Here is an 11,882-nt window from a genome sequence, read left to right on the forward strand (position 1 = left end):
CCCATCAAACCATATATTTTTGAAAACTAGACCCCTCAAGGTATTTCAAATGCCAGTACTGTAACTCCATGCATGAGATTCTACCACCAGCCTTTGCCATAGTTTGTGGTATTAATTTTTTTTTATTTTTTCACACAAATTACACTATAGGTGTAAATTTATAGCTCCAGGTATACGTCATTATCAAACAACACCTCGATATGTCTTCAGCAACATTTCCCGAGAACAGTGATACCACCCATGTATGGGTTTGCCTGGTGTTTGGGAGCGAAAAGGCCACATTTGGGAAGTGCACTTTCCCCCCATTTTGGTCAGTCTGTGCCTACGCCCTATCTTTGAACCCGGCCACTCCAATTTACCCCTTGGGTATCTGAATTGCTTTTACTTTAACTCTTTCCAGATTTTGGGGACGATATAGTGCTAACTAACCCAAAACTTTATTTATTTTTTATTTTTTCCAAAACAATTTATTCAAAGAGGATAATGCACAGATGAAGCACATAAAAAGAAATAAAGGGCAAACTGAAATACAGTGTACAAATACAATGAGTATGTATCAGTGTCATAGGAGGCCCAAAAGGGTCAAAACAGCAAGACGGAATGCTCGGCAGACCCATGCGGAAGAGAATACATATAAAGAATGAGCAAGCAGGAAGGATACAGAATATAGACAGCAGTCATTAGCAGTTTATGAACGATGTTCGTATAGAAGACGTGGCAGGTAAACAAGACAATCAAAAATATAGGGAACATGTATAACATAGCCCCATCATAACTCCTGAAGTACTCCACCAACCATACCAAAACTTTATTTTTTTATTGTATTTTTTTTGGACTTTTCTTTTTTACATTTTGCTGGAACTGGATGGTTCCTCTGATGCAAAATTATTTTTTATGTTTTTTTTATTATTATTTCAATATTTTACTAATCACATTATGATTAGAAAGCTGGGCTCTATTGACTTGCATGGTTGAATACAGTACCTGTATTGAACCTGCACATTGAGCCAGAGTTCTCAAGAGCCTCTAGCGAACTTTTCCAACTTTGTTATTTTTATTAAAGGACACGCTGCCATATTGCGAGTGGCAAAATCACCCGCAGTGGTGGTTGTGCTCTCCCGAGTGGTCACAATGTGCCTTGGGGTGAGTGTTTTGTGTTGCTGAATGCCATCTCAGCCTTGCAGGAGTTAATATTTGTCCCCCACAAGCTTGAGTTAACAAAATAACAGCACTGACCTGAATGTCCAGGGTGATTCCAAGTCAAATGCTGTGAGTTAAGTAACTGCAGCAGTTAAAAACTGTCAAAAGTGGGCAGATGATGATCAGATCACTCCTGGCCAATAGGAGTAATCTTATCATTATGACAGCCCCTGGATGATCCTTCCTTAGAAAGAGAGAGGGGTCATCTAAAAAACACAAATTAATAAAAAAATACACAATTATTAACTGATCACTTGTCAGTGACATTTAAGTCGCTGATTATTGAACGGTCTTCCTGATCGATGTCAGTGGCCTAAACTCGTCACTTTCAAGTAATCTGATTTTTTTTCAGAAGTTAAAATTGAACCGCGCTCATTCCAGTTTTGACTCCACAATATCTGAGAATCATGACTTATGTATGCATGTGGGGTAGCGCTGTACTCAGGGGATGTTACTGAGACCTATTTTGCTCTTTCACACATCTGTTCAGAAAAATACATTTTTGTTAGACTAAATGGAATCGGCTGCATGGGACAGTCCAATATGCCCCTAACTAGATTCCCTGAGTCGTCTAGTTTTAGGTAATGTATAGTTTTAGGGGTTAAAATAAAACATGGGAAGTCTACGTACCTGGACCCAGCAAACTGATCTGTCAAAATTCTATGTTTAAAAACTATAATGCCTCTTTGCTATCTCTCGCCCGCGGCTGTCGTTGCCGATTATCATGACGGAGATATCTGCTTTTGGAGAGCTTTCCAACTACAAGGTCAATATGTCCAAGTCCGAGATTCTTGATGTTAATCTTCCTCCACCTGACCGCAGGGCGCTGGCGACCTCCTTTCCTTTTGCTTGGTGCGACTCTAAGCTGCGATACCTCAGGATATGGCTAACGAGGGATCTCTCTCAGCTCTTTAGCTGTAATTTCTTACCTTTATTAGCGACTATCCGCTCTGATTTCGGTAAATGGTCGAGACTTATGGTCTCGTGGTCGGGTAGGATACATGCCATCAAAATGAACATTATGCCGCACCTCCTGTACCTATTTCAAACCCTCCTGCTTCTGATACCGCCTTCCTTCTTCACCTCCGTTCGCTCGGCTTTTCTCCGCTTTGTCTGGGACTCTCGCGCTCCACGCATTAAATTTAGCACACTGGTTCGCCCCAAATCGAGGGGTGGCCTGGCCTTGCCTTGCCCGCGCACTTACTATAGGGCATGTCATTTGCTCCGGGTTTTGAAGTGGTCCCAGGCCTCCCGCATTAAGCAACGGGTCGATCTGGAGGACGCCCTTCTTGGTGTCCCTGTTCGCTTCCTCCCCTGGTTGTCGATGCCCTCTGCGAGATGCTTGGCTGCTCCTCACCCTTTTATCCGAGCCAAGCCACCCTGCGCGTCTGGCACTCTCTAACTCGAAGCGCGCAGCTAACCACTTTTCCCTCCCCGCTTACCCCCCTTAGGGACAACCCCGACTTCCCTCCGGGCGTGGGGGTCGATTTGCTCCCCGCTGTCGCCTCTGGCACTGATTCTAGACTTCGCTCCTTTGTCACTTCTGCTGGGTTTAGGCCACTGGAACAACTGATTGCGCCGGCTTCGCCTACCTTCCTCGATCGGTTTCGCTATGCGCAGTTAACCAACTTTTATCGTTCTCTGGTGCAGCGGCACAACACGTTTCGCGCCCTCACTGCTTTTGAGACTCTCTGTGTGTCGTCTAGTCGGCTGACTCACGGGGTGTCCCACCTCTATAGTCTGCTGCTGACTGCCTTGACCCCTGTGCCCCCTGTGTTTATGGGGAGATGGGAGGCTTCGCTGCAGGTCGTTCTCACGGAAGAACAGTGGGAAAAGGTTTGCATCCTGACCCATCGTTGTTCTCTGAGCAACCGGGATCGGGAAATGGCTTACAAGCTTTTAGCTCAGTGGTACAGGCCCCCTGCAGTGCTAGCTCGTCAGTCTAAAACTGAGCTCCTTCTAAGCCCTCCCTCTAACTCTATTCCCCTATCTGACCTTTCTATCACTGTTGACGGTGCCTCGGAGTGACCCTAGACTCTAACCTATCTTTCATCCCTCACATCAAATCACTCTCTAAATCTTGCCACTTCCAACTGCGTAACATTTCTAAAATTCGTCATTTCCTGACTGTCAGCACCATAAACAACTAATCCACTCCATCGTAATCGCTCATCTGCTAGGCTATTCTAACTCACCCGACGCCGTGCATCTGCCGCACCTCTCTTCGAGTCCCACCACTGGCTCCCCATCTATAGCAGAATTAAATTCAAAATACTCACTCTGTCCTACAAAGCTCTCACTAACACCGCACCCCTCTACCTATCCTCCCTCATCAGCAAATATACACCAGCCCGCCCGCTAAAATCCAACAATGACCTGCTCCTTGCATCTTCACTCATCGCCTCCTCCCATGCCCACCTACAGGACTTCTCTTGCGCAGCACCAACCCTCTGGAACTCTCGTCCCCATGCTGTCCGACTCTCACCAACTCTACCCTCTTCTAAACGCTCCCTAAAAACTTTTCTCTTCAGGGAAGCCTACCACTGACATAAACATCAAAACTTCTCTCTCACCCACTTACAACCCTTATCTCGCCCCACAGTAACATCATTCACTGCCACGCAGTCTTCACCCCTTATCCACCTAGAATTTAAATTCCTACAGGAACAGGGCCCTCCATTCCTCCTGTTTGTGTATGTCAATTGCTGGTCATTTTGTACTTCTCATTATCTGTAAAATTGTTACCTTGTACAGCGCTGCAGAATCTGTTGGCGCTTTATAAATAAAGTATAATAATGTATATGGGCTATTCCTGTACTCGAGGGGTGTTTCTGAATACAAATCACAAGTTGTTTCAGTAATTTTATGTAAAAAAATGAAATTTACTGCAATGTTAAAGACAGACTGGCACTAAAATGGTTAAATAAAAAGTGTTAAAATGCCCCAAGTAAAATACTTTGGGATGTCATCTTTCAAAAAATCTATACTTTTGTTGAGCAGTTTCTCTTTTTTCTGGCCACTATTGGAGTGCAACTCCCTCAGAAACAGCGATGCGCGTCATTCATATTTAACCCTGTAAGTGCCAAAATAAATGAAAATACCAGGCATATGAGGTGTTTCCAAAAACTGATTTTGTCTGGCCACAACGTCCCTAATTACTCTTGTGGGAATGATAATAAGGTGGATGGATTTATTAGTGATCACCAATCAGGTGCTACCATTCCCATAGCACAGTTATGATTCACTGCCATCTCAAGTGAGTCTTTTTTCCAGAGAAGTTGTACAAGGGCTCCAGCTTCACTCATCTGCAGAAGACCCAGAACACGATCCTAACTGCTAAATTCTTATAGCAACTCAAGTTATCAATTTGCTTACATTGCAAACTTGAGTCTTAATTGAAAGACGTCTGAAGTGCTGTATGTGATGGCTGTTTGATGTTTTGCCCAAAGATATTTCTGGAAACAGCTTCACAAAGTAAACAACCTCTAGCGCTATAGGCTTGTGCTCAGTCTTCTGATATAATGCAGGGAGAGTCCAGGAAGTGGGTTATTACTTCCTGGGGATTAAAGGAAGTGACGGACATTTTATAAAAAAATGTCCTGACTATGCTAATGGTGGATATCAGAGCTGGATAATATGAATACAACTAGAATACAAAAGGTACATTAACACAAATTGTGCATTTCTGTATTAAATCATATTATTTAAAATTCAAATAGAATAAAATCATATCCAATCACCTCCGTGAATTAAATTTAAAAAAAAACATGACATATGCAGAAAAATCAATGATAAATTAAAAGTGCTGAATAACATTTACATCTGACAAAACGATAAATATTATTAAAGGGCATAAAACTGCCGATGAATGAAACTTCCTTCTAAAACTAACTAATACTCTAAAGACATTAAAGTCTGCGTTTGTATATTTCTGTCCATGCAGACAATTACCGGCGCTCTGCGGTTTTCTTATAATTTAAAACCAACATAGAATTGCGATCCCAAAACACAAAGTCCTGCATCTATATTGAGACTCCATTGCAATGAATGAGGCCGCACTGTATAAAAAGAGCCGAGATGTTTAGGTTCATTACAATGATATCAGATGCAGCAGATGCCACTGACCCACACGGTGCTCGATTCCACCGAACCCGGCAGACACTCTCTGGCACTCGGCAGGTTACTGGGCTGCATGATGCTGATCTCTGAGGCTCTACCATTGAAACGTCTCATTTGTTTGTTGCTCCTGTGTGTGACGCCCTGCAGATCTGAGATCCGGAGCCCAGCACCGGCCTGTCATCTGCAAGTCATCAAACCATTTGAAGACTTTGAGTATTTTAAAGATGGGGACCTTATAATTGGAGGAGTTCTCACGGTGAATAATCAAATGAGGAATTTTTTTTTTTCTGGACAGGATCATTTTCCCCCCCAAATAGTCTGTTTCACGTAAGTTCCCACAACTAACCATAAAAATAATATCTGCAGAACAAATTCATTTTATAGAGAGCCCAAAACTACTAAGGGGAGTGACTATGTTAAGCGGTTAATCCAGTTGCTGTCCAGCTGTTTTCATACGTTACATTTTTTAATTCCCCCTGCGTGGTATAACTTGCACACATGCTCTAGTGCTATTTTGAGGTAAATATATACATATTTATGACTTTTTATTATTACCTTTTATTATTTGTGAGATTAATGTAAGATGTGTTGTTTGTTTCTTGCAATATTATGAATTTTATGCTATTGACTTGATTGGGAGAGTTAATATCTTTTTGTAAATCTACCCATATAAATTTTAAAAAATATTATGAGAATATTGGAGAAAATACGTATCTGTAAAACAGAGGTCATTGTGTTTTACACTAAGGAGCTGACATCCCCTTTTGAGAACATGATAAATGCATGATAATGGCTACAAAGGTTAACCGAAATGTTGATTATTTTTTATTTTATTAAACCAACTCTTGAAACATTAGGACTGACACTATGTAGAATTGGAAATAAAGATTTTTCTTTTCAAAGTGTATAAGGTGAATTTTTTATGTCTTTTTTACGTAGATATAGACATTTTCAATCTGTGAAGAGGGGCCACATGTTGTACTGGGTGGGACCAGACTCAGCCATGACCACCACTCTCCACTGTATTCAGACATTTGCAACCATCTCAGGCAGGGGTAGGAATGGGCTTGAGACAAAAATATTTCACAAAGGTCCTTGATTTGTCTTCCGGAAGACATGCCCTACATTAAATAAATATGTGAGGGTAATTACGGCACTCACGCTAGCACTCTCTAATGACCCATGACCTGTTTTGCCATTCGTTTAAATATAAAACCTTTGTCAGTTGATGGTAACATGGTATTCCTACAAAGTCTCAATAAGTGTTTTTATCTGGCAGATTTATGACTTTGTTCTTCTGCTTTAATCTAATTCTTCTACCCTAACAGGCCAAGCCCCATGGATTACATCAATTTACTGGTCTTTCTTTTCGCCATTGAAACATTGAACAACGACCCAAACATTTTACCAAATATTACCCTGGGTTATCATATATATGACTCCTGTTTAGATGAAAGAAAAGCTGTGAAAAGCATTCTTCAGATTTTGTCTGGCCGCGGCATGACCGTCCCTAATTACTCTTGTGCGAATTCTAACAACGTGGCTGGATTTATTGGCGATCACCATTCTACTACTACCATTCCCATAGCACAGTTACTAGGGGTGTATGGATACGCACAGGTGAGTAACCTGAATGGTCTTCCATGTATTGTCTGACTTTAGCATTCAGTTTCATGGTGAGATCACAACCATGTCTGACTCCAAGCTGTTATTAGAAACCTTTACAGCAGAATGTTTACACTTTTCTCTTCCATTTTGTAGATCAGTTATGGAGCGACAGACTATGCGCTGCGTGATAGACGTGTTTATCCGCATTTCTTCCGCTCTGTTCAAAATTATCTTGTCTATAATAAAATTATATTGAAGATTCTAAAACATTTCGGATGGACCTGGGTGGGAATTCTCACGGTTGATGATGACACCGGAGAGACAGAGAGTCAGGCTCTGAGAGCGTATCTGACAAGTTATGGAATTTGTATTTCCTTTACTGTAAAAAAATTTTTATCACAAGAACTTTCTGAAAATATGAAAATAATGTCAGAAACTTTTTTAATGTCATCGGCTCAAATTATTATAGTCTGTGGCTCTTTCAGCACCAGAATTATTCGCATTTTAACTCTGTGTCTCAAACATAAAGATATAACATTAATCCTTCCTCCTGCCTGGGCTTCCAATGAACATCTCACAGATTTCTTTGTAGAACCCCTGAATGGCAGTCTGGCCATAGAACCGCATCCTTTAGCGCTGCCGGATACCGGAAGTTTCTTTGATAATATCCATCCTTCAAACCGTCCAGCAGACAAGCTTCTCGAAGATATATGGATATTGTATTATAGATGTTTATCAGAAAATTCTGAAAAGAATAGGCTTTATGAAGAGATCTATAAAATCTCTCTGTGTAACTGCAGCGGGAAACCTAAATTAATTGCTAAAACTCATCTGACGGCTGGTGTTTCTCCCCGGGTGTTTATTTCAGTGAGTGCTTTAGCTAAAGCTTTGCATGACATGCACTTATTTTATAACGAGAACGCAAAAGAAAATGAAATCCAAAACATCTATAAACACCAGGTATGTATGAAATACAGACTGCTTCACGTGTCAGACGCTGACGGACATACAGGAAGAATTTCTAAGGCTTTATTTAAGAATATGAATTCTGGTCAGCCTTTACACCTCATACCTCCCAGCATTTCAAAATGTGAAGTTTGGGGGTGTAGTTTGAAGGGGCAGGGGGGGTAGCGAAGGGGGGGGCGCCAGAGTAGTAGTCCACACAGGGCGCCACAACGCCTAAGGCCGGCTCTGATTGCAACATATTAGAAGCCTTTATGTTGTATATTGTTGTATATTTTATATAATTGTTGCTACCTCTTAAGTTATATCGCCATTCTAACACTAATTGCAGCTCACATGCAAAATCCAACGTTGTTATTTACCAAAGAACAATATTTTCTTCTAAATTGTGCCTTCATGGTGACCCTGGTGCTGTTGGTTCTAACGATGTGCTGTAGACTGATGAAGGGTTGATGCTAGTTAATGATATGAAGTTCTAGTAGATGAATAATAGAGATCAGGTGTAGGTCTATTTTAGTTGAGTGTTTGGGTGAGTTCTGTTGTAAAATGGGAGGTATTTTTATTTTCTTGATTAATGACGTAGAAGAAAACTCTCCTACATTGTGACTGTGAATGTCCTCTTGTTTTGTTCTAAATCATTTTTAACAGTTGCATCGCTATATAAAAAGGATAACAATTGCATCTCAGTTGGGCCGCGCATTTTACGATGAACATGGAGAATTTGCATACTATTACACAATTACAAACTGGGTGTTTTTATCAAATAAGTCTGCATTTAGAAACATTGTGGGTAACTTCACTGAGTGGGCTCCAGATGGTCAGCAGCTAATCATTGACTCGCATTTAGCAATATGGAGGAACAAAGACAACCAGGTAAGGGGGGATTATTGGTTTTGTTTTCCTACATTAAAATTAAGCTACATTTCTATAAACTTTACAGGCATATAGTATATTAAACATAATTTAACAGAAATAATATAAACTCACCAGCACATACATCCTAAAGATGGTAAAACAAAACCACTTTGACGGTGTAATGGTTCTAACTTGTGAAAAACCTTGTAGCATGAGAGCCATAAACGTCACACTTAAGACTGACCATCCTAAACACCCACTAATCAGACCTCCCAGCCAGACCTCCCAGCCAGGCTCTGGAAAACCTTCCCCAGACAACACGCAAATGTCCAGGCAAGTATTTCCTCCCTTACCTCAGGGATACCTCAGGTCTTTTTTAGGGAATCTCCTTGCCCTGGGAGCATAGAGGAAATTCTTCTTTCCACAACAGTCTCTGATCGCCAGGCTCCAGGTTTTAATGCCCAGCACCTATGCCTGATACAGACCACATAGGAATCATAGACTGGATCCTGCAAAGCTCTAGTCTCTTGGAAAAGCCAGCATGGATCCAAGCTGTTAGTCCTAAAAAAAAACATGTACCTGCGCCCCAACTATTTGCCCCAACCATTCTTTATTAATTTATAAGAGTGGCTCAAACAAGAACTATTTATTTTTCTGTTTGTAGATTCCAAAGTCTCAGTGTTCAGAGAACTGTTTGCTTGGATATCGAAAAGTCCTGAGACCAGGAACACAAATCTGCTGCTACGACTGTGTCCGGTGCTCAGAGGGAGAGATATCCAACAGATCTGGTATAATAGATTATATAGAATCATACACATAATTTACTCATAGTAGGTGTGTAGGAATGAAAGCCTGCTCCTGGTAAGGTAGAAGGTTGAGTTGGGGGGTAGTGAGAGCCACGCGGAGGGGCAGGTGTAGCTATAAGTGATCAAAATAATAGACGAGCAAGACTGGGTTGACCAGAGCTGGGCATAACATCCCCCACCCGGGGGGAGCAGAAAAACTACCTGGCAGCCGACAACCAGCTGTGATACCAAGCACCTTACAGATGTTATGAGAAATACCTTTTTACACAAGCTCCAACCTCCATGCTTCAGCACACAGCTGGTTCACTTTCACAAATGCGCCTCAGTGCACTAAAAACCTCCCATTAAAAACATAAAAAGTAGTAAATGTTTAACCCCTTAATGACAAAGCCCATACATGTACAAGCTCAAAATGCATTGTTTTCAATGGGTTTAGGAACTGTACATTTACTCAAGAAATCTACTTATAGTGGGGTTTTGTTTTTGTTCCTTGTTTGGTCTTTGAGCTCCTCCGTTATATTTACTTCCATGTGAGATGAGTGGACCAGATTCTTGGCAAAAGTGGTAGAGGTTAGTGCAGCAAGTGACTTGAAACACGCATGGGATAGGCATATGATTCCTGAAACTAAAACAAGGTGAAGGAAAATTGGGGCGATAAGATTTGGGGCTATTTTTGTTTGTTATTTTCAGTTCAAATCTAAGAAATGTAAACAAAAGTGTAATTTAACATTAGTTAATATGGATACACTCAGTGGGAGGGAACTATATACTATATTATATTTTATTTTTAATTTACATATTGAGACATAATGTTACTTTGTGTTATTTTTCAGACAGTGAGAACTGCATTGTTTGCCCAAGTGATAAATGGTCTAATGAGAAAAGGGATCGATGTATTCCAAAATCGGTGGAGTTTCTATCATATTTGGATGCAGTTGCTGCTGTTTTATCCTTTGCATCAATTCTGTTTTGTCTTGTAACTGTTGTGATATTACTGATCTTCATTGTCTTCAGAGATACCCCAATTGTGAAAGCCAATAACAAGAACCTCAGCTTCCTCCTCTTGGTCTCCATCATGCTGAGCTTTCTCTGTGTGTTTCTGTTCCTCGGTCGTCCTGAGGATGTAACCTGCATGCTGCGCCAAACAGCTTTTGGAGTCCTCTTCTCATTAGCCGTGTCTTGTATTTTAAGCAAAACAATCATGATCTATATTGTTTTCAGAGCCGCGAAACCCGGCAGCTCTTGGGCAAACTGGGTCAGTGTGAAAGTCTCCAATTCTATAGTACTACTCTGCTCATCCATTCAAGTTATCATTAATATTTCCTGGTTGGCCATTTCCCCCCCATTCCAGGAGCTGGACATGCACTCTTATCAGGGAAAGATCATCGTTCAGTGTAATGAGGGCTCGGTTATCGCCTTCTACTGTGTCCTGGGTTATATGGGGCTTCTGGCAGCTCTTAGTTTTATTATAGCTTTTTTAGCCAGGACATTACCGGACAGTTTTAATGAGGCCAAGTACATCACCTTCAGCATGCTGGTGTTCTGCAGCGTTTGGATTGCGATGATCCCGGCCTATCTGAGCACCAAAGGAAAGAACATGGTGACCGTAGAGATTTTTGCCATACTGGCTTCAAGTGCAGGACTTGTAGGATGTATATTTATTCCAAAATGCTATGTAATTCTTTTTAGACAGGAATTGAATACAAAAACATATTTACTTGGAAGTAGAATTAAAGGTTTAACCAAATAGTTATAAGAACCATATTCTGAATTATATGTTTTATTATCTTATAACTGTCAATGGTCAATTTTAGAAACTTGAATTAATTTTCTGGACATCAAAAGACATTTTTACACACAATACCCCAATGTCCTGGACTTTTAAGAAATATATTTTAACCCTCCTATCCTTTATCAGTTGCAAGAAAGGTGAGGAGTCCACATGTTTGGAATCACAGAGATAAACTCAGCAGCACACAAAGCAAAACACACACGACAGGAACCAAATAAACCTCTGTAGACATAGTGTAGATATAATGTTTATGCCCATCGTATCAGTATAAATGAGTTAATGACTGCATTCAGAACAATTAAAAGATTCTCTTATTGGAATTCAGATGATGCAGACTTCATGTATCCATCCCTCAGTCAGACATTAAGTAAACCGAACACAAATCCCTAAATTATTTTGTGTTTCCTTCTGCACTTAATCATTTGCATACTGTGTGTGAAAAATAAAGCAGTCTTCATATTGCTTATATCCTACACTGAGTCTTGGCTAGCGACTGGGAAACTGGGGAAAGTGTGTTGTCACAGGCTAAGGAAGCACAA

At 40.8% G+C, this 11,882-nt stretch overlaps 1 protein-coding gene across 1 annotated transcript; it reads left to right on the forward strand.

Annotated features, from left to right (window-relative positions):
- The first annotated feature begins 6,819 nt into the window (after window positions 1-6,819).
- Window positions 6,820-11,301, forward strand: LOC128468161 (vomeronasal type-2 receptor 26-like). The gene is made up of 4 exons (XM_053449853.1): window positions 6,820-6,939; window positions 8,539-8,763; window positions 9,410-9,533; window positions 10,385-11,301. Exons 1-4 carry the CDS (start codon window positions 6,820-6,822, stop codon window positions 11,299-11,301), a joined length of 1,386 nt encoding a protein of 461 aa, XP_053305828.1.
- Window positions 11,302-11,882: the final 581 nt, after the last annotated feature.

This window comes from Spea bombifrons, chromosome 1 (genome assembly GCF_027358695.1).
Source record: "Spea bombifrons isolate aSpeBom1 chromosome 1, aSpeBom1.2.pri, whole genome shotgun sequence".
In the NCBI taxonomy this organism is placed as follows: Eukaryota; Metazoa; Chordata; class Amphibia; order Anura; family Pelobatidae; genus Spea; species Spea bombifrons.